Genomic DNA, 25,371 nt, shown 5'->3' with positions numbered 1-25,371 from the left:
AGGTGACTATGCTTGTCGTAAAAGGCGACTAACGGGATCGGGTGGTCAGGTTCACTGACTTACTTGATGCATGTCATCGATCCCAATTGCGTGGATCGATGATCATGATATTAATCACAGGACTGTCTGGTCCAGACTCAATTATTTACAGACTGTCGTCATATAGCTGGAATATTGCTGAGTGCGGCGTTAAACAACAAACCAACCAACCAACCTCAATTCTAACACTCAACACAGGGTTATGACAAGGACTCCTCGACTTACATGCTTTATAAGTAATAGCATTACCACCCTATTAATATCAAGAGAAATGAACTTATATGATTGGAAATATCATAAATTTATGATCAATTTCTTGGTTTGAAACTAAAAGCAAACAATAATCAATGACAGATTAATTGGAACAAGAGTACTATGGACGTCTTCCTTAGTGGTTGAGATGGACTCAGCCGCCTCTGTAGACTTACACTGTTTACTTTCACAGTCTAGCAGTCACAGATCAATTCACTGTAAATACAAAGAAGTGGAGGTGCAAAACCTAATTAGATTTAGTGGATCTGTAAGTTTGATAAAGGGAATGGCGGCTTGTACAGCTCATGAATAAATACCGTATATGACCGCAGATATGGAAACATGTAGGAGACCATTGGCATCAACTAAGTCATCAAGCCTAACTTTTTAATCCATAAGTCACCTTTAACAACAAGCAAGATTCCTCTGGGGGACCGACTCAACCCTGACTACACTCAGCCAGGCTGTGGTTACAAGAACATGGAACTGCTATAAACCATCAACAGGACACGAGGGTGAGTCAGTGAGGATGGTTTTACATCACTTTTTGCAATATTCCTGCAATATCATAGCAAAGGACACAAGAAACAGGCTTCACCAGCTGCATGCGGATGGGAAATCGGACCCAGATTTTCGGGTTGAAGAGCAAACGCTGCAACCACAAGGCAACCCCACCGCCCCAACCTGTCATGGTATCCTTTGAAGGAATACTTGAGAGACCTCTGAGTACTTGAGTGTAGACAAAAGTTTCATTACAAGATATTCTCCGACAACAATCAGGTCAGATGAAAATGCAGATCAGCATCAAGTCTAGGTACATACCATTAACAAAACATAGGATATCAATGCATGATCGGCATCAAGTCTAGACATGTACCACCAGACATGAAACTACAAGATCAACAAAAAGTCTAGGTACATACCACCAACAAAACTTGGATATCAATACAAGAACTGTATCAAGTCTAGGTACACACCTTCAACAAAACAGAATATCACTACAAGACCAGCATCAAGTTTAGGTACATACCACCAACAAAACATAGTTTTACTACAAGACCAGCATCAAGTCTAGATACACACCATCAACAAAACATAGACGTCACTACAAGACCAGCATCAAGTCTAGGTACATACCCTCAACAAAACATAGACGTCACTACAAGACCAGCATCAAGTCTAGGTACATACCATCAACAAAACATGAACTTTACTACAAGAACAGCATCAAGTCTAGGTACATACCCTCAACAAAACATAGACATCACTACAAGACCAGCATCAAGTCTAGGTACATACCCACAACAAAACATAGACATCACTACAAGACCAGCATCAAGTCTAGGTACATACCCTCAACAAAACATAGACTTCACTACAAGACCAGCATCAAGTCTAGATACATACCCTCAAAACAACACAGACTTTAATACAAGACCAGCATCATGTCTATGTACATACCCTCAACAAAACATGAACTTTACCACAAGGCCAGCATCAAGTCTAGGCTGTACCCCCAGCATACACAAGGATTTCACTGAAACAACAGCATCAAGTCTTCAGCAGTTCCGTTACACAATCAACGATTTCTTCACACCATGGATTGTCAGAGGCATGTATTTCCCCACAAGTCAGTATTCCAGCACATATTTCTGTCAGCTGATCTGCCGGTTCCTCATTCCACCAGCAGCAGCACAGACAGACAGGCAGGGAGGATGTGGAGGCAGGCTGAGCGGCTGGGGCATCTCGCCTGTACCTGGTCCTGTGTCTGTGAGGGCATCTGCTGCTTCACAGTCAACGAGGGAACGACTGGCAATCATTAAATGAATCACACATCCTTGTTGAAACCTTACATAAATTTTTCCTGAACACCCTACTCATATTCTCATTTCTGTCGAACACATAATGACGTAACAAGCAATCAATTATGACTTGGAATAATGTTTACTGAATCCATTAATTTTTGTCCCACATAACACTAGGTAATCATGTTGCTAGTCACTTGAATAACCTTGTTACTAACTTGTAGAATCTTGTCGTTACTAACTTGAATAATCTTGTTACTAACTTGTAGAATCTTGTCGGTAGTTACTTGAATAATTTTGCTGTTACTAACTTGTAGAATCTTGTCGGTAGTTACTTGAATAATCTGTGTTACTAACTTGTTTAATCTTGTCCTTAAGTAACTTCATAATCTTGTCCCTAGTAAATTGTACAGTCTTGTTCTTAGTAAATGTGATCAATCGCGCCACAATTACTTCAGCTTCCTGTTAACAAGAGCATGAATAACAGCCAAGGGTCCCCTATCTTAATGAAGCCTTATCCCCAGAGACACAGTAGTGCGACAGCCACTGACAAGGGTCTGGCAGATGAAGTGGGAAGTAGTTAAACTCTGGAGAGTGTTGAAGCTCATCACCAGACTGTCTTAATCACTGCACCTGACTAGGTTCACACATTGCAGACACCTGATACCGACAACAGTCCTGGGGGGGACAGGGGAGAGTTGTAAACTGGACATTGATGACACTCTCAGCTACCAGACAGCTTTGTATATCAAACTCTAAGAGATGATTAGGAAGAAAATCAGACAGGAGTACCTCATGAAATCATGGATAGTTTGCAACATTCAGTCCTAAATTTCTTGTACCTAAACTACCCTTTTCACCTTTGTATAAAGTTGGTTTATTTGTTGTTTAACGCCGCACTCAGCAATATTCAAGTTATATGACGGCGGTCTGTAAATAATCGAGTCTGGACCAGACAATCCAGTGATTGAAAGCATGAGCAACAATGCCCGACATTAGGTTGGTACCAGTGATTGAAAGCATGAGCAACAATGCCCGGCATTAGGTTGGTACCAGTGATTTAAAGCATGAGCAACAATGCCTGGCATTAGGTTGGTACCAGTGATTGAAAGCATGAGCAACACTGCCCGGCATTAGGTTGGTACCATTGATTGAAAGCATGAGCAACAATGCCCCGCATTAGGTTGGTACCAGTGATTGAAAGCATGAGCAACAATGCCTGGCATTAGGTTGGTACCAATGATTTAAAGCATGAGCAACAATGCCTGGCATTAGGTTGGTACCAGTGATTTAAAGCATGAGCAACAATGCCTGGCATTAGGTTGGTACCAGTGATTTAAAGCATGAGCAACAATGCCTGGCATTAGGTTGGTACCAGTGATTTAAAGCATGAGCAACAATGCCCGGCATTAGGTTGGTACCAGTGATTGAAAGCATGAGCAACACTGCCCGGCATTAGGTTGGTACCAGTGATTGAAAGCATGAGCAACAATGCCCGGCATTAGGTTGGTGTGATGACATGCAGTCAGTCAAGTTGAGGTTTGAGTCTGACAACCTGATCCTATATATAGCCTCCTATCACCAGCCAGAGAGTGCTGCTCACATATTCTAACCCAGTCTCCCTGGGTGCATCATGATGACAGGTATTCACAGGGGTAGAAACTAACGTTTTTAGTCCACTTTTTAAGTCCTTATAATGATAACATATAGCAAAACCCTTAAAAATGGCAAATTTCTAGTAGTCCTTATGATACTTTAACTATTGGGCAGTTTGGCAAGGACTACAGGACTAGTGCCAATTTCTAACGCTGAATTCAGCCAGTATGTGATTTCAAATCTACAAAGGGATTTAATTGGATCTATCTATAATTGAGTCTAGGTGACTCTGAGTAATAAATTCTGGGCGTCTTCACTTGATTTCCAAGAACTTTATCATTGCACTTACATAAAAGCATGTTACACATGTAAGATAAATTGAAGAAAGTCACACACAGAACATGCAGTGTACAGTAATTTTGATAAATTAAATGCTTCAAACAGCTAAATAAATTTGGCAAAATTATTTGTGTCCAAATCTCAATTTGTATGCATGTAGGACACAATATTTTGTGTCCAATAAATACTGCTAAATATGTTTTTTAAGTAAAGTAAACTACGGTTTTAATGAACACAAAGGGGACACTAATTTTAGTTCATTATAACCGTAGTTCGTCATAAGCATATGTACAGCAAATATTCAGCAAATGGCCAGTACAATAAAATAAGTTTATCATATCCGTCAGTTCATTATAAGAGTGTTCTTTACAAACATAGGTTACTGTTAATTGCCAAGACCTCTCAGTACTGATGTTGCCCCTGATCGAGGAGTGGCTCAGTTAGAGAGGCAGCAGAGACTCTACTCTGTGTGACATGACTTTTACAACCACTGGGGCAAGTCGACTGTTTCATAATGAGAAACACAAGGATATATTTGTTTAGTGACTCAGAATATTTAAGTGGATAGCTCAAAAAGAACAAAATAATTCAGATTGACTTTTCGGGCATGTGGACCCACAGTCACCAGTATTTGCATTATAATTGCTATGATACTGATAGAAACCTTTGACTTATAAGACACAATAAATGTTCACTCCTGAAGAATTATTACTGTAATGAATCTAAAAACTAATGTATTTGTTAATTACACTCAGATTTGGTAGCAGTCACAATGAGATCATGTACATAGGCTTGTCTCAGGCCCTGTCAATAACAATGTCCTACTGCACTAGATAGAGCTGCCCAGTGCAATACATTAGACCCCATCAATCATACACTGTCAGCACAAATCATGGCTAAAAGTAGCCTGCAATCTACAGGGCTCAACTAGCAACCTCTAATCAAAAGGTCATTAAAATTCCACGCCTGTAAACGACACCCCCCACATATATACACCTGAGAGAGCCCCACTGAATGACATGCCTTTCTGCTGGCTATTACTAATTGAAGGGTCATTAAAATTCCATGGTGCCAACCATCAACTGCTCTACACATATCAGCCCCATAGACCCCAACATTACAGAAAAATAGCTGGCCATCGTTAGTTCAAAGAGTCACTACAAATCCCTGGTAGTAAACAATGGGCGACACTTATGCATAATAATAGACAGCCCCCTTACATGTTGATCAGCGACATCTCAATGCAGTAATCAGATACGATTTGTCAGACGATCCACTACATCAACAAACAGTCAAATCATGCACATTATACATCGCCATAACCGATCATCACACAACACGATCATCAATACCTGAACCCTGTCGCATTGTTTATGCCGATATATTCCTGGCAGCATTCCACTGTATTCACCAACACCTACATTGTGAACATCGGAAACATACACCATGGTACATCCATTCACCATCCCAGCGGTTCACCAGGCAACTACAACAAGATCCATTCAGCTCCAACTAGACACAGGGCTGTGTAAGGGACCCACCCTGGATGTCAGCCAGCCATGCATAAAGCTCTACTCTGTTACCGTGTGGGTGGTGGTCCTGTCGGTTCGGTCTCCCCACCCTGGTCGAGCACAACTCCCCTCCCTGCTGCCACCATACATTGCTATGCTGGCTTACCGTGGATGAGTCAGGGATGGAGATGGCAGAATCAACAGTACTGTAGGCTGATGGCCGGCGTGCACTGTAGCTAGCCATGGAAACTCTCTCCATCTTTATTGATCAGGCCCAGGAACATTCTCCTGTTGTGGGTTCACCAGTTGCTGGTGGTGTAGTGTGTGTGTGATCGGTGTAGTAGAATCATCCTGCCCTTCATCCACTCATGGGTAGACTGGCAATGAAGTGCTTGTCGATCCGGATAATTTATTGGGCCAGGGGCTCATTTCACAATGGGATCGTTGCTATGACTATTGTAAATCCCATACTTTAACATAGACTTCCGGCAGTCAATGCGCTAAGATCGCTTTGTGGAACAAGGTCTGGTGGTGCTACAGCTTACTCCCACTGGGACAACATAGACAGAGCAGTCTGGATCAATGATGCATACTCCAACACAACAAATTCACTCTTTGACGATAGATTATCCGATCACCTCCCTGTAAAATTCCATTTTAACTGGATAATCTATGAATGTGACGTTTTTCCTCCTTGACCAGCATCACAGTGGGAATCTCTGCTTCACATTAACTAGGCCATTGACACAATCAAATTCAAATGAGTCACTTGATATATCCAAAATATGAAAAGTATGCACATTTCAAAGGTCGTGATTAAATGTCACTTCAAGCTGTAATAGAAGTATGCACTTTTCAATGGTAATTTTTCAAAGGATAATCTATTTCTGAAACATTAACAATTATTTCTATCAATAGCTGAAAGAGTCACTGCAACTTCCGAAAAGTTATAATATTGGACGGAGGATATCAGTTATGGTGTTACAGTGTTGCGTTTTCCTGTAACTTGTTACTTGTAGCACGGCTGTACAATAACTAACTGCCTCACAGCTGGGGTATAACGACACAATCAAGTGATATTTCCCACTACTTGAACAACACACACTTCAAAGGTCAAAACAGAACAATGTAGCAGAGTATAAAATCATTCCTCCACCTAAGTAAACCAACAGCCCTCCTTTAGTTTAATCAATCAAGGGCCCTCGTCCCAGTTTAGTAAACCAAAAGCCCTCCCTGTATTTCAGTCAACCAAGGGCCAACTTCCAAGTTCAATAAACTAACAGCCCTCCCTAGGTCAGTAAACCAAAGGCCCTCCCCTTAGCTCAGTAAACCATGAGCCCTCCTTCGTTCAGTAAACCAACAGTCCACCTTTAGTTCAGTAAACCAAGAGCCCTCCCTAGTTCAGTAAACCAAGAGCTCTCCCTAGTCCAGTAAACCAACATCCCTCCCTCATTCAGTAAACCAACAGCCACCCCCCCCCCCCCCCCCCCCCCCCCCCCCACACACACACACACCCCTGAAGCTCAATAAACCAAGAGCCCTCCTCAGTTCAGTCAATCAACAGCCCTCCGTAGTTCAGTGAACCAACAGCCCTCTTTTAGCTCAGTAAACCAAGAGCCCTCCCTTGTTCAGTAAACCAAGAGCCCTTCCTAGTTAAGTAAACCTACAGCCCTCCCTGGCTCAGTAAACCAAGAGCTCTTCCTAGTTAAGTAAACCAACATCCCTCCCTCATTCAGTAAACCAACATCCTTCCTTCAGCTCAGTAAACGAACAGCCCTCCTCAATTCAGTCAACCAAGAGCCCTCCCTAGTTCAGTAAACCAACAGCCCCCCTTCAGCTCAGTAAACCAACAGCCCTCCTCAATTCAGTCAACCAAGGGACCACCCTAGGTCAGTAAACCAACAGCCCCCCTTTAGCTTAGTAAACCAAAAGCCCTCCTTTGGCTCAGTAAACCAACAGCCCTCCCTAGTTCAGTAAACCAACAGCTGTTCTAATGTTCAGTAATTAGGTGAGAAGTGTCTGTCATTGTATTACACCTCTGACATAGTGAGTGAGTGAGTGAGTTGGGTTTAATGCCGCTTTTAACAGTATTCCAGTTATATCACGGCGTGTCAGCTTCATGTGGGAGGAAAGCCCGAAGTGATGCAGGTCTCAGACGTTTACCACTTCGGTGAAACCCAGGAGCACGGGTATGGTGCTGACAAACCTAGAAACATAATCGGGGCGAACCGGGATTCGAATCCACAATCATAGGTTTCTGGCGTGCCCAAGGGACGCAACTCTGCACAGCGAATCGCGGCGCCTTAGACGACTGGGCCACCCGTGCCCCCACCTCTGACATAGAGCAAAGTCCAGCATTCAGTCATCACCCCCCTCTCCCCTACCAGGTGCCCTCCTTCTGCACACACTGTGTAGTCATAATGTACACCCCACAGACTCATCAGCTCATTTAGCCATACACCATCACTTTACCATCATGTTTTACAGCTAACTGCACAATATAACATTAATCCTTGAAACAATGTTACACATAAACATACACAGGTTACTAAAATGTTTTAAATTGTTTCATAAAAGAACATTTATAATAAACTGATGACATTTTGTAAGCAGCCATGTTACTTGCTATGCTAACGTGCTGCAAAGAAGCTTAACTTCTGTGTGTTCAAGCCACACAACAACCAGGTTTGCTGCAGCTTCTTCACACACAGATGTCTATCTACCAACAGCCGTCAAGTAGAAGGCTTGTGCCCCTAGCTAACTGCCTATCTGAACAAGTAGAGTAGATTCTCTCTGAGAAACAATATCTATATGTATCTGAAGGGTCCTTGAGGTGAGCCTACACACTTCCTATCACAAGATCCATGAAGGTCCGATTAGAATAGCAACCCGTGCTTGCCGTTAAAGGCGACTATGCTTGTCATAAGAGGCTACCAACGGGATCGGGTGTTGAGGTTCACTGACTTGGTTGATGCATGTCATCGTGTCCCAATTATGTAGATCGATGCTCATGATGTCAATCTGCGGATTGTCTGGTCCAGAATCGATTATTTACAGACCGCCGAATATTGCTGAATGCGGCGTTAAACAAACAAACAAATCCTATTACAAACTTTTTCAAGGTTTTCTACACCTTATCCGACTATGTGGCTGGTTTATGCTGACAACAAACCTGTCCTGCCCATGTCCTGCCCATATCCTGCCCATGTACTGCCAATATCTCACAACACTTACTTCAGGATCAACAGGACATCATACTTTCACTACTAACACCTGTGCAATTTCTCAGGAAACAGTACCCTGCAATTAACACCATATAAATACATTGCAAATGATTCCATGTCATTTGATTGGCTTACCAAGCAATTATTTTTTGCATTATGCTTCCATTAACCTAAAAAATATGCCATCCCACTTGCAGGCAATATGAGGGTCCTGTTAAGTAATGAAACGATGTATTGTACTGTATGTTTTGATATTTACTTTAGAGTCTGGAATGAATCAATGATATGTGGACAGTGGTCCTGATTGATGGATGAAATTACAGACAACCATAACTGTTCTTCATGTACTGTAGGTGCAGTGAATATTATTGTTCATCCCTTGGGTTGGTTGGTTGGTTGGTTGTTTAATGCCGCACTCAGAAATATTCCAGCTATATGACAGCGGTCTGTAAATAATGGAGTCTGGACCAGACCATCCAGTGATTGATATCATGAGCATCGATCCACGCAATTGGGATCGATGACATGCATCAACCAAGTCAGCGAGCCAGACTACCCTATCCCGTTAGCCGCCTTTTACGACAAGCATGGGTTGCTGAAGACCTATTCTATCATGGGTCTCATCCCTCGGGACGCAATATATTATTTTCTGCGTCCAATCTCAACATTTGTGCATACTTGCATGACGCACATTTGTGTGTTGTGGAAAACCCTAATGTCACTGATTTTGTTTCTTTGTCTACAGTTATTTTGAATTACTGATGAAATAAACATTCTGAGAAGTTCTTATTGTTGACTTTCATATTTATAAGGATTGACTTCATTACTTTTGCACTTATGGAGGTGTGAATGTAAAACACGTTTCTTAAATTCATATCTCCAAAAAGTATTGAAGTCAATTCTGAACTACCTGTGAAATATCTCAGGTTTTGTTTGTTTGTTAGTTTGTTTGTTGTATAACACTGCACTCAGCAATATTCCAGCTACTGTAAACTACGGTTATAACGAACACGCTTATAACGAACTGACGGATATAACGAACTTACTTTTTGGTTCCGACTATTTGCTGTAGTTATGCTGTATATATGCTTATAACGAACTACGGTTAAATAACGAACTAAAATTAGTAGTCCCTTTGAGTACGTTATAACTGTACTTTACTGTATATGAAAGTGGTCTGTAAATAATAGAGTCAGGACCAGACAATCCAGTAATTGACATCATGAGCATCAATCCACACAATTGGGACACGATGACATGCATCAACCAAGTCAGCGAGCCTGACCACCCAATTTTGCAGGTGATACCCAGTGCACTAATACTAAACTACCACCCTATATCTTCCAGCAGCACTTAAGTGAAGATGAACCACTTTATCTCAATACACCCTCAACACAAACTCCCGACAAGCACTATCATATTGCATACCCATAGGGCACCTGCATCCCTCGACTAACATTTAGTCTATGAAATCTTATATTACACAATACCCGTCTCGACTCTAAAAATAAGAAAATAATTTTCCCCATGCTGATTTCATAGAATAGAGCAAGCTAGAGCTGGCTAGACTTGCTTTTGTATACGTTTGTAGATTGTTTCTTTTTTCATAAAATAAATATATTCCACAGTCATGGTGCAGGACTTCTACATCCCCTCTGATCCCTTCACTCTCTCCACCTTCCATGACAGTCACTGCAGGTTATCACCCCATATAGCATCTACATCCCCTCTGATCCCTTCACTCTCTCCACCTTCCATGACAGTCACTCCAGGTTATCACCTCATATAGCATCTACATCCTCTCTGATCCCTTCACTCTCTCCACCTTCCATGACAGTCACTGCAGGTTATCACCCCATATAGCATCTACATCCTCTCTGATCCCTTCACTCTCTCCACCTTCCATGACAGTCACTGCAGGTTATCACCTCATATAGCATCTACATCCTCTCTGATCCCTTCACTCTCTCCACCTTCCATGACAGTCACTCCAGGTTATCACCTCATATAGCATCTACATCCTCTCTGATCCCTTCACTCTCTCCACCTTCCATGACAGTCACTCCAGGTTATCACCTCATATAGCATCTACATCCTCTCTGATCCCTTCACTCTCTCCACCTTCCATGACAGTCACTCCAGGTTATCACCTCATATAGCATCTACATCCTCTCTGATCCCTTCACTCTCTCCACCTTCCATGACAGTCACTGCAGGTTATCACCCCATATAGCATCTACATCCCTTCTGATCCCTTCACTCTCTCCACCTTCCATGACAGTCACTGCAGGTTATCACCCCATATAGCATCTACATCCCCTCTGATCCCTTCACTCTCTCCACCTTCCATGACAGTCACTGCAGGTTATCACCCCATATAGCATCTACATCCCCTCTGATCCCTTCACTCTCTCCACCTTCCATGACAGTCACTGCAGGTTATCACCCCATATAGCATCTACATCCTCTCTGATCCCTTCACTCTCTCCACCTTCCATGACAGTCACTCCAGGTTATCACCCCATATAGCATCTACATCCTCTCTGATCCCTTCACTCTCTCCACCTTCCATGACAGTCACTCCAGGTTATCACCCCATATAGCATCTACATCCTCTCTGATCCCTTCACTCTCTCCACCTTCCATGACAGTCACTCCAGGTTATCACCCCATATAGCATCTACATCCTCTCTGATCCCTTCACTCTCTCCACCTTCCATGACAGTCACTCCAGGTTATCACCCCATATAGCATCTACATCCCCTCTGATCCCTTCACTCTCTCCACCTTCCATGACAGTCACTGCAGGTTATCACCTCATATAGCATCTACATCCTCTCTGATCCCTTCACTCTCTCCACCTTCCATGACAGTCACTGCAGGTTATCACCCCATATAGCATCTACATCCCTTCTGATCCCTTCACTCTCTCCACCTTCCATGACAGTCACTGCAGGTTATCACCCCATATAGCATCTACATCCTCTCTGATCCCTTCACTCTCTCCACCTTCCATGACAGTCACTGCAGGTTATCACCCCATATAGCATCTACATCCTCTCTGATCCCTTCACTCTCTCCACCTTCCATGACAGTCACTGCAGGTTATCACCCCATATAGCATCTACATCCTCTCTGATCCCTTCACTCTCTCCACCTTCCATGACAGTCACTCCAGGTTATCACCCCATATAGCATCTACATCCTCTCTGATCCCTTCACTCTCTCCACCTTCCATGACAGTCACTCCAGGTTATCACCTCATATAGCATCTACATCCTCTCTGATCCCTTCACTCTCTCCACCTTCCATGACAGTCACTCCAGGTTATCACCCCATATAGCATCTACATCCCCTCTGATCCCTTCACTCTCTCCACCTTCCATGACAGTCACTCCAGGTTATCACCCCATATAGCATCTACATCCCCTCTGATCCCTTCACTCTCTCCACCTTCCATGACAGTCACTCCAGGTTATCACCTCATATAGCATCTACATCCTCTCTGATCCCTTCACTCTCTCCACCTTCCATGACAGTCACTCCAGGTTATCACCCCATATAGCATCTACATCCTCTCTGATCCCTTCACTCTCTCCACCTTCCATGACAGTCACTCCAGGTTATCACCTCATATAGCATCTACATCCTCTCTGATCCCTTCACTCTCTCCACCTTCCATGACAGTCACTCCAGGTTATCACCTCATATAGCATCTACATCCCCTCTGATCCCTTCACTCTCTCCACCTTCCATGACAGTCACTGCAGGTTATCACCCCATATAGCATCTACATCCTCTCTGATCCCTTCACTCTCTCCACCTTCCATGACAGTCACTCCAGGTTATCACCTCATATAGCATCTACATCCTCTCTGATCCCTTCACTCTCTCCACCTTCCATGACAGTCACTGCAGGTTATCACCCCATATAGCATCTACATCCTCTCTGATCCCTTCACTCTCTCCACCTTCCATGACAGTCACTCCAGGTTATCACCTCATATAGCATCTACATCCCCTCTGATCCCCTCACTCTCTCCACCTTCCATGACAGTCACTCCAGGTTATCACCTCATATAGCATCTACATCCTCTCTGATCCCTTCACTCTCTCCACCTTCCATGACAGTCACTGCAGGTTATCACCCCATATAGCATCTACATCCTCTCTGATCCCTTCACTCTCTCCACCTTCCATGACAGTCACTCCAGGTTATCACCCCATATAGCATCTACATCCCCTCTGATCCCTTCACTCTCTCCACCTTCCATGACAGTCACTGCAGGTTATCACCCCATATAGCATCTACATCCTCTCTGTCTCCAGCTGGCTCCACTCGCTGCTAAGATTCAGCAGCTGCACCCTCACACATACATTAACATATGCTCAACCCATTGACTGTGTCTATTTTAACTCTGAACTACAAATAACGCCCAGCACAAATCACTGACTTCAGTCCCCAGTCCCCAGACCCCACCATGGACAGGTTCAGGTTTGTACAGTACTGAATGTCCCACATGATTACTTCATATTGCATTACTTATTTAATAAAACATCAATTTGTATTATTCTTCCTCAATGAAACTGTTGAAAAAACAACCTTCAAACTTGAGCAGCTGACACATACCGTATTCTACGTAATAAGCACCCTGCTCTAACAGGCGCCCACGGCGATATTTGCTAATATATAGGGTAGTGAACAACCCCAATTAGCACCCCATCCGATTGATAAATGTACACAAGATTATTTATTCGTAGATAATACATTTGTTATATGCACCCTTAATTATGGGCAATTAAATTCTGGAAAAATAATATATGTCGTGTATAAACGTTTCAGGCTGTCAGCATAAACCACGAAATTTACGATTTTTCAATTCTGTTGTTTTTCACCAAAATAATATTCTTATAAGAGCCCCCTATCTCTGATTTTGGGAGCATCCCGGGCGCTTATTATGTCAAATACGGTAATTAGTTCTGAATGTCTGGTCCATAATCAAATATATTCTTCCAATTTACTTCCGAGTGATTGTAGGTTATTCCACAAACTCAGATGATAACTACTGAATCAACTACTGAATCAATACAACTGACAATAATTCAAGACATCATGTCTCAAGTCTTCAAAAGGAAGAGAGAGTGGTTGTGGTTTTACGCCGCTTTTAGCAATACTCCAGCAATATCACGGCGGGGGACATCAGAAATGGGCTTCACACATTGTGCCCATGTGGGGAATCGAACCCGGGTCTTCAGCGTGACGAGCGAACGCTTTAACCACTAGGCTACCCAACCGCCCCCATAAGGAAGAGGATATATGGAAGTCAACTTCTTTATTATGAGGAACACAACCTTTCAGAGTATATACTTACTCCTTCATCAGGTGAAATGATGAAGGAATAAGCATATATTCCAAAACGTTGTGTTCCTCATAATAAAGAAGTTGACATCCATAAATTCTCTTCCTTATCATGTTTCAAGATCCGACAAATGAAAAACATTTATCTTCATTTCTCATTCTGCCTAATCATGCTCAACTCAACTTGTGTAAAAAATTGTTTAAAAAACAAATCACTCTAATTGTGACTTTGGATATTTGAATTATCATTCAAGATAATGATTGGACCATGATTCATGTTCACTCACTTGAAGCTCCCACAGGAACACGACTTGCGACTTAATGTCACACAGCAGAATCTGACAAATGTCAATCTTGGCGCAAAACCTGGAGTCAATTGCTTCAATTACTCCATACATAATCAAACTTCCAAAGCCTCTTAGCCTGTGTCAAATCCCTTAAATCTGATGTGGACCCCACCCACTAAAGTGAGAGGTAGAGGTCTGGGAGGGCCCCTGCTTCTAATCCTGCCCACTGAGTATATCCAGGGAAGTATTGTCTGGTAACATGATATTTATTAAAGTTATTTACAACCCCCAAACCCAACCCAACCCCAAAAATACAAATAATTTACATTTTTAATATATGTCCACTTTTGTCTATGTCATTGACCAAATTTGCTTTTTAACATCCAGAACAACAATATGTATAAAAAGTCAACACATCAATTATTTGTATAATCCCTTGTCACTGTGAACACAAAAGCCTCTAGGACAAGCATCATAAGCTGGGAAATTAAGATGTCACTGTAATAAACAATCAAGATACCTCTAGGACAAGCTTTACTTGGAATAAAATAAATGTCCGCCAACACAATGTGGTCACCTCTAGGACGAGCTTGACTAGAAATACAAATGTTTGTCCACCCAAAACACAATCCGGTTACTTGTACGACAAGCCTAACTAGGAAAAAAAATGTATCCATCAATACAAAATCTGGTAACCTCTAGGACATGCTTTACTAGCAATATACTGTGAAACCACTCAATACACAATCTTACATCTTGGGCAAGCTTAACTTAAACAAAAAAAATATGTCCATCCAATACACAATCTGGTTACTTCTAAAGCAAACTTACAAGGAAAACAATATGTGTCCATCTTATACACAATCTAGTTACATCTAGGGCAAGCCTATCTAAAAACAAAAAAAATATGTCCATCAAATACACAATCTGGTTACTTCTAAGGCAAGCTAGCTTATCTCTTGGACTAGCTTAACCAGGAAAACACTGTGTAATAAATACACAATCTAGCTGCCTTTCTAGGAAAAGCATAACAAGAAATATAAATTATGTCACCCAATACACAATCTAGTCTCCTTGAGGAAAAGAGGAATAATTTTTGTGTCCACCCAAACCATCTTCATTGCTGACATAATAAAGTTAGCATAATGCTGTCTTACACATTGCATACAGACCCATATATAAAACTAAACATCAAAATAACACAATTTCTAATCTTAAATCTGACACTGAATGTATTGTCATGAAATGCTGATACAAGGTCTCAAATGAAAGCCACTTGCATATTTCCCCAGTTATGTGATGATTTAAAGAGTTGGACGTTCATGTTTAACCAAACTAGAGGAATATCTTAATTCTGATTTTGCCCCTTAAATAATCACCTGCGTGTACACTATACAATGCATCTGGTCAGGAACACCATTGATCAGAACGCCTAAAAAATTGTTCATTATGATTCATGCTTGGCGTGCAAGTGGATTTGCTCATGGGGGAGGCTATTAAAAGATGGAATTACTGGAATCTGATTGGTCTAATGCTGCTGGAAGTAGCTGAGACACACAGCATCACTTGATACCCTTAGGGAGCCAGGCAGCAAAAACCTGAATTTGCTGTCAGTAATATTTCAATCCCACATGGAATTCTATCCAGTTATGAATAGGTCTTTAGCAGCTCTATTCAGTGTTATAGATTTTATCAAAAGCTTTGGGCTTTCAGAAAGTTATTTAACTTAATTAGATTCACTTTAAGAGTTGATTGTAAGGGAAAGGTTTAATACACTTTCTCCTCATCTTCCTCCTCTTGGTTCATGCTGTGCCAAGTCTGAAAGTCCTTTATGGAAATGTAGAGTCCAATAATGGGTGGTGTGTGGAGCGGGGCTGGGCGGGGCGGGGCGAGCGAGTGAGTGAGATGAGGTGAAATGGGGTTTAACGTCGCGTCCAAGATTATTGCACTTATATAGCGACGTGCATGTACGTGTGTGTGTTTGTGTGGCTGCTTGTGCTAGTCCGGACTGATGCCGATTTATAGTGAATACCCCACTCAGACACACTATACGGACTCCGAGCCGACCAGTCCTTGTTTTAGCCCCTTAATGCTGAGCGCCAGACAGGGTAACAACAAGTACCATCTTTTAACGTCTTTTGGTATGACATGGTCGGGGATCGAACCCCGGAACTTCCGCTCTCTGGGCGGACGCTCTACCACTAGACCACGGAGGCGGACGCTCTTCCAGTAGACCACGGAGGCGGTGAGTGAGTGAGTGAGTGAGTGAGTGAGTGAGTGAGTGAGTGAGTGAGTGAGTGAGTGAGTGAGTGAGTGAGTGAGTGAGTGAGTGAGTGAGTGAGTGAGTGAGTGAGTGAGTGAGTGAGTGAGTGAGTGAGTGGTTTTATGTTGCTATATTCCATTTGTTTGTTTGTTGTTTAACGCCGCCACATTCCAGAATATCCCAGCTATATGACGGCGGTCTGTAAATAATCCAGTTTAGACCGACATTCCAGTGATTAACATCACGAGCATCGATCCATGCAATTGGGAAACAATGACATGCATCAACCAAGTCGGCGAGCCTGACCACCCAATCCTGTTAGTCGCCTCTTACGACATGCCTTGCAAAGTAATGTGGGAGGAAAACCTGAAGTCATACAGGTCTCAGACATTTTCTACTTTGAAACCCATGAGCATTAGGTTAATGGTGCTGACAAACCTAGAAACATACTCGGGATGAATGGCATTCAAACCTACGATCTTAAGTTTCTGGCAACTCTTGGCTCCTTGGAACCAAAAGAATACACCTTCTGCTCAATTCTGTATATACACATAAAAGTTGGCAACTGTTGACAATTTTTTGGTGTTGGCAAAAGAACAGATATTAATTAGATCATCCTCTTACGTTAACATAAACGTTCACATTGCAAAATATACACACATTGCAAATTTACATTTACATTTGCACCTGCTCCAGACATGGTGCAAATTTGCTCCTGGTGTAAATATAACACATGAGTAAACGTGTATACTCACATATGTATTTTTACACACGTATGCATATACACACACATATGTACAGAAGCGCATGTGAACGGGGCATTAGATGACTTGGCCACCCTTGCCCTCCTTCACACTTGAAGCTGACTCTGTGATAGTACTGTTATATGTTGTCATTACAGTCGTGTCCCTTCACTCATCATGTAAGACAGGCAGGGGTCATAAGAAATCGCTTCTGTGTAAGACAGGCAAAGCATGCCTTTATGAATATTTCATCACATGAGCATTGACATAAATGTTTCCTTTTATGGGAAGTGAGAAATACATAGTTGTGAAAAACAGTTAGCAGTGCCTTGATGAAGTAGCATGGCTGACTAGTCTGCTGCATGTCTAATCAGGTATCACACTCTTCTCACTGGACATACGATAATATTATGTTGGGGAGTAACAGGCAAGCGCCATGATGTAATCTCCACCCACAATCACAAGTGCCCAGTCTTGCAGTACAAATTGTCCATTTTATAATAATTTCACAGTTCACAGAATCTTTATCAGAATTTATAGTTGGTGAGTTTGATTTGGCAGGGATTTTAATAACCTACAGCGGGGTCACTAAAAGAGGGCTTTATGTGTGTTCAGATGCATTATAATTTAAATAAGGCAAAAGCCTTAATAACCAGATGGCTTCCCCAACACCCAGAATTCATAAGAATGTCAATCTGTATAAATCCTCAGTCCTGATCAGGTGTGTGTATTTACTTCTAGTACTATACCACATCACTTCAAGCGCCATTAGTCAAAATTTTGATTACCGGTATGTGTTTCCTATTTCAGCCCATCCAAATATTGTTGGCGTTGTTACATTTTTCTTTTCTTTGAAAAACGGCACTTTGCAGTAAATTAGTAAAAAACTCATTCAAAATGAAGATGCATGATGACTGACTTATCTATAGTGAAGCGCAACAAAATTACTCTGGCATTAACATGACAAGAAAAGGACTCAACCAGGATGGTGACTAAAAGTATGGTGCAACTCGCAAAAAAAACAAGAAAAAAGGTTCAGGTTAGGGACTCCATATTAAGGTCAATCAAAAAACCAGAAGCAAACACATTTTTGTTTTTGGTCCAGCTAGCAACATGACCAACATGTAGTCCCTGGGAGCAGTTATTGCACGAAAAGGGAGCAGTCATTTATTGAGGACTCCCCTGAAAAGTCCCTTTAAACGCCTTCACTGATCAACTCTATTACGATACTCACTCTTCATTGTGACTTGGATCCTAAAGGATCTCATAAATATGCCAAGCCAATTACATGCAGCCAATGCAAGTGCTGAGCAGCCAATAACTGTCTTTACCTATCATGCCTATTCCCCTATCAGATCTTGAATAAGACTGCATAGTTTAATGCTTTCTCTGGGGAATGTCAAGACCACAATGAACACAGTGCCTGAGCTGACAAGAGGCTAACCCGAGATTGTCATAAACAGGTCGAACTGTACCCAGTAACACCTCTAGGTACAATGAGATACTGTTATGAAGTTTCAATATACATTTTAATATACAGCGAGGAGAGGTTTACACTATGTCTTCAGCCAACATCATGGAATAGGAAGCACATGGACACCCAAATAAGGCATTGTGGTAGTGTTTCAGATTGCAGCACACATGTATTGGGAAAATGTGCCTACAGAGTGTCTAGTTACCAGAATTGCATAACAGTACATAAAATATCAGTGTTACTAATCAGTGAAGGCCTCATGTGACATGAGTTATTGACAATGTACAGCTAGGTATTCCTGTATCCAACTACTCAAAATCTTCCCGAGACAATAGAGTTTTAACCTGCTTTAACTGCTTTAACCACATCCATCCACCACCCCTTTAATACACAGGATACAATACATCAAAAACACGGGAGGTGAACTGCATCATGAAACCATGGCGATGACATAAAGGAAATATGGAATCGGTCAAGGTTCTGAAAATCCCAGACAAAAAATGCAGTAAAATATAATGAAAATTTAAGCATCAGGTAGAACAGAAAGTTCATGCCACTACAGTGCTCAATTCAGACCGCAAGAAAACTTTCAGCTAATGAATCTTTTCAATCTACATAATTCTGACAATAACATCTTCGGAGGACAGGATTAATACATTTCATTGAACCTTGAACATGTTATCATACATAACTTTTGGAGAATAAAAAATATTCCAGAATATTTAATAAACAAAAAAATATTAAACACCGTCCAGTTTCTACGTATATGTATGCAACAAATTCAATATGTTTAAATCCAATCTGTAAAAGAGATGCAATTAAGGTATAAAGTGTTGATTAAAGAAATGAATAATAAAGAATGACTAGGTACAATATTTGTGTAGCACCTTTGTACATCAGGCGGTGCTGTGCGGACAATTGCTCTACATGGCATAGGTATCCCCCACAGATATGACCAGATGACTCCCATGCTTCATGGCGGCCAGACGGGCAGGTGGGAGGAGCAGACGTCAACAACAGCAGAGGTCAACACGAACAGATGTCAACACCATGGACAATCAAAAACAAAAGTTGCAGATCACATACTGATGGTAGCTGCCATCACAACTAATAATTGCATGTCAAATTTTGATCAGAAGTCACATCAAAGTCTGTCACAGTTGCAGCAGACGACTTGTTGCTGGCTTTCGAAGCATATTGACCTCACAAAGGTCTGTCACGCACACGTTTCTTAGACATTGTATCGAAATATGTGGAAATCAATACACAGTTGGTGTTAATGCAGAGTCTGCAGACGGCATTCAAGTCTTAAGATTGTCACTCTGCTTTGTCACATTATTATCCTAAGGTCGATCCATAGAAAGACAAAACATCAGCAGACTGGCACCAGCTTATCCTGTCTAACCACAGATTCATTCCATACTGAATATGATGATCAAAACTTTGTCCAAACAAGCTCAGCTGATATATCACCCAAACACGTTAATATTCTGTAACCAGAGCAACAAAGGATGACACAGTCACAGCAACTCGTCTGTGTTTGCGAGATGAAATCCAAACATAAAACAACAGCCTCTGTCACCCTGACCTAACATGTGACACACCTATATCTCCGCGTCGTGGAAGGTATTCTGGAAATAATCTTCCACTGCATGCAACAAGGCTATCGATCCAGCATCTCCTGTCACCAACAGCATCTTGGATGTTTGTCCAGCACAAAGCTCACAAACTACAGTGAACATCTTGCCATTATGTTCTGAAAGCCTCACTCTATCTGTCAAACGCATGCTTAACTTCATCAACCACATGTCTCAACATCCTCCCTACTTGACCCAACAAATTCTCACTATTCAAGGTCATAGAATTGACATCAAACCCCTTGACAATACATAGCAAACTGGACACACGGTCGCTGCTGATGAGACAAATCTGAGGGGTGATGAAAAAATAGATGTAAATGTTAATTATAAATTGTTAATTGTTTCTTTCGGGCTTCATCCTGCTTTGGTCCACAGTATGACAAAGAGCACAATAAATTCCAGTCACAACTAACACAGGACAAAGGGCAGGTTCATGAAATAACTACATCAAAATATAAATCCACAAGAATCCTTCAAACAGAAGAAGTAGGCAAAGTATCCCAAATTCTTAAAATCCAGACAAAGACTGACAAAAATTATATTCCACAGAAACCAAAGTATCTCTGAAACAACACATTAACATTGACATCCGCCACTACGCAGTGGACATCCTGCACAATGGTGCTGTGTCCTTCCTTCCGTGAAGTAGAAGGAAAAGTGAACTATCCTGTCTGTGGATAATATTTATATTCTGGGTCAGCATGCAATGTGGTGAGGTCAAGTGTCACATGCAGGTTCACAGTGCGGGTGGTGACGGATGTATACACACATGGTCCAGCTGCACTCACAGACACCCAGATGAGCTGGCATCACATTGGGTCATATCATATAATACCCTTGACTGTCCCTCCACCCTGGTGACCTGATGATACACGATGATACACGATGATACACGATGATACACAATCACCCCGCCACAGGTCCCGACATTTAAAGCAGTTTTGAAGTACACTTGACTGACACTCTTCAACAACTAGATCTGATGAGCCTCTCAATCTGGTGAATATTGTTCACATCATTTTATCCATTCCATATCAACTTCAAGACATAAATAATCACTGATCTGTCAACCGTTATGAAACACTGAAAAAGAATTAACCTGATCTACGCTGATTTGATCGAATCAAGTCACTTCAATTCTAACAGGACGTTGATGACAAATCTTCCTTATTTATTTAACTTTTATTGAGGTCATATGACCTTTAATGTGAAACTCATACCGTAGTGTCCCAGAAATATGACCATCTTCAAGCATTTATTAGACAACCCCTATGTTGCCTGGTTGAGTAAAACTGGCCACTTTGCAAAAATGTTGCTTGATCAGTGAGTCATGAACATGACTCACTGGGACCAGCCAAGTTGACCAGTAACAATTAGCGTCTCACTAGTTTGATTAGGGATTTTAGAAGTATGTTGTCAATATGTGAACACAGTATTTGATATGTATAGGTGATCGGTCTCACGCTATGTTCGAATGAAAAGGTTTCGGAAACATGACATGACAATGGAAAAGTTTATGTAAAACTAAGAACCGTATTTTGATGTCACTAAATTTGTGAGACAGATTTTCAAAACATTTAACCTGATGTAGGTATGTCTCGCCATTAAATAACATATTTCCCTCTTAACTTTGATTTGTCACATTGTGACCTGTTTCTTTCTGCTTTCTAAAGTTTGCAAGGGTTCATCATATCGAACAAAGGTCAATTTCAACCAATGAATTCATGCCCAATGAGGTGATAATTTGCATAAAGCATAAATCCAACACCTCAATAACAAACACGTATGTAAGCAATCTCTATTCACTAAAAAAAATGGTGTTCTAACATTCTGTTCTTATGTGTAAAGATCTTCCCGATGCAAGGGCCACCAGTCAATATTCAGGTTAAGTCCCTTCTATGTCCCGACTTTTACAGTGTGTTAACTCCCTTGGCTCAAGAAGATGATGTAGGAACCTCAATATTGTAACTATTGCACGTGCTTATGTATGTAGGACTGCGGTAAAACAATTCCCAATCAGACATATTGTTCCCAACTCTTGAGACCTGCAGTGGGTACCCGGGTAGGGTCGGGTAATAGGGGGTGGGATACCCAGGTAGTAAATTTGGACTCGTCCCAGCCCTAATACCAGAGCATATGGTATTATTTTATTAAGTAAAATTCTGCTATGTTCTTCGTCTGTTGACTTAATTTTTTTTAAAACATAACTTTGGATATACAAACAGGACCCATAGGCCTATACCTGTGACACTACAGCATATTGTTACATCATTCTATTATCTCAAATCTACATTATTTTTCAGGAATGGAGATGTTTCTTGTTTGATTGTTCAGCAGTCAGCAACAGTCCAGCTAGTTCAGGTCAATAAGAATGTAATAATCAGTCACTGAATATGCTGTGTTTTCAGGGCAATCAGGCTGTAATATTTAATAGCCAGTGACTGAGCATGCTGTGTTTTCAGGGCAATCAGGCTGTAATAGCCAGTGACTGAATATGCTGTGTCTTCAGGTCAAAGAATGTTACATTCTGCTACACGAGTATGCCATGTTGTCAGAAGTAGTTTCCGCGTGTGACTGCAGTGAGGATGGACTTACTTCCCTGCAGCCGACTCCTCCTCCGCTCCTTCTGGCCCTCGACACTTCTCTTGCTCTGGAAATAGAAACAGCTTGAGTCAAGATGTAGCCACACAATCACACAAGACAATCAGTGTCATGGTTCACAACATGAAGATTTCACAGCCTCATGTTACGCTCAATCTGCTAAGCTGTGCTCATGCATTTTCAGCGTGCAGCAACACCTGCTAAATAAGTCAATAATACCTGGGCTAACAGTTACATATCATTTCAGAAAGATGAGCACACATACAACTATCAAATTATGCATGTTTATGAAAATCAATATGACAAGCTGGCTCGACTTGTCAACACAAAAATATACTAAGAGTGTGAAGAAATGTCTCCTGACTTAATGCACAGGACCATGTAACTAATAATAATAAACAAACTCAAAGACGAGGTCGTCTGCAAGTTTGTTATTATTTTAGTTACATGGTCCTATGTTAAGTGGTCGATAACATGTACATACCAGTGTTCAAAGTTTAGCATGGAAGTCAAGGAGTCCTTTGCATAATCCTTATGTTAAAGCGAAATATATATAGGCCCTAAGAGACTCAAACACCGTGGTAGGACACATGAAAGATTGCAAGGAACCACTATGAGTGGGAACACTATAATACCATGCATTCATAAAACAAAAAAAAACAATGACAAAAGACTGACAATATTGAAGGCAGCAACTTCGAAAAGTTTTAGCTTGAAGTAGTCTGGACAATGCACAGAAGTAGAAAGTATACCCTGTACACAGTTTGACCCGTCATTGAGTCGAGGAGTGGTCGGAACAAACCTGAACAAACTCGGCCTGTATCAATCTATACACCTGGTGACAGTTGGTAGAATCAAGACTGATTCAAACGTCAAAGAAACCCATAGAAGCACAACCATAACACCTTTCTCCTATCATCTCAACCCAGCACATACCTGTCGTCACACCAGCGGTATGAAGAGATGTTGACACAGAAGGTGTCTCGGACTCTCCCCCAGTAGATAGGTAAGCATGTACCTACAGTGCACACCCCACGTGACAGACGGAGTATGAGGACTCCACAGCAAACATGCTAGCTAGGTCCACAACACACAGCTCACCGACCACTGGCCCCTGATCAACAGCACTTACTTCAATCATTCAAAGGGGCACAAAAGAAAGTGACAGCTCTGTAAATTGGCCAAGTCGGACAGTAGGGGCTGATCTACAGAATCAACTTCTTCGTCTACATTGACTTGTGGAGAGAGTTTGGATTGACATCACAAAAAGAGTGAGTGCAGAGAGAGGAGAGTGATGGGACACTGGTGTAAACAATGCTCCTCTGTGAGGTGTTGCCAACACCAACGTTATCAACCCCTATGGCCTTGTCTGACACTGACTGGGCACAGTAGGACCTTGAAGGCATCCAGGGTTCATTCGTCAACAGTCCTAAGGTAATTACTTACAGATCTTAAAAACCAGTGGAACAAAATTGTTTTGAAATTTTAATATTTGTTTCACAGATATTGACACAGGGATAATTCTAGGGTTGGGCCTTGTGCTTTTAGCCCCTAAATTTGAAAAAAAGGCCCATATTTTCAAATACAGTGGGGCATTTTAACATTGTGCTGTATGGGCAAGTGTAGGTGTACCTGGCATATTTGAAATTTTCACATAAAGGGCCCATGTCAGAAAATTCCTAGCGTGAACCCTGAAGACATAATAGTGATAGAATAAGAAAATAGTTAATAAAGATTACTTCCTTCTTCTTTGGGGTGGGGTTGCATGATGAAGATATTGATGTAATGGAATGTGTTGTCACATTATATATGTATCTTAATACAGTGTTTCTAACCCTGGTCATATGTAAGAATTGTTGTCAAGGCTGCCATATTGTTATAGGATCCTTGAAGATTTAAATACTCCAGCAAAAGGTATGAGCCTGTTGGTGAACCATTGTGATATGATTTATGATATGATCAGCCTGGTTTCTGATTAGTTCATGTTCTAGGACACTGACTCATTGTCATCCAAAATGTCCTAAAGATGGTTTTCAAGTTTATTAATGATATAAAAGAATGACCAATCAAAAAGTGATAAATGATGTAAATGTCCACAATGCCATGAGTCCCCATGAACATTAAGGTATGATACATACAGAATAACTACAGAACCTGATGCTCGCTATTTTGTTCAGTCAACCTGGGTCTGCCATATTTATACACGCCAACATGCCCTCCTTATGAAAACAGGTATGA

The 25,371-nt window shown here is 41.5% G+C and overlaps 1 protein-coding gene across 4 annotated transcripts in view; it reads right to left on the bottom strand.

Annotated features, from left to right (window-relative positions):
• LOC139452509 (transforming acidic coiled-coil-containing protein 1-like) overlaps positions 1–25,371 on the bottom strand; it is an 87,964-nt gene that overhangs the window by 24,420 nt on the left and 38,173 nt on the right. For all 4 annotated transcript variants that reach the window (XR_011652375.1, XM_071234013.1, XM_071234014.1 and 1 more), the window contains exon 7: positions 23,128–23,182. Coding sequence is in view for 3 of the 4 variants with exons in the window: in XM_071234013.1 (XP_071090114.1) it covers positions 23,128–23,182 (55 nt within the window). In the remaining variant the exon portion in view is untranslated. The remainder of the gene's footprint in view (positions 1–23,127; positions 23,183–25,371) is intronic.

Source organism: Haliotis cracherodii, unplaced genomic scaffold (assembly GCF_022045235.1).
Source record: "Haliotis cracherodii isolate W230 unplaced genomic scaffold, xgHalCrac1.p SCAF_9, whole genome shotgun sequence".
Taxonomy (NCBI): domain Eukaryota; kingdom Metazoa; phylum Mollusca; class Gastropoda; order Lepetellida; family Haliotidae; genus Haliotis; species Haliotis cracherodii.
The sequence above is the reverse complement of the archived record's forward strand: the minus strand, read 5'-3'. Positions and strand labels throughout refer to the sequence as shown.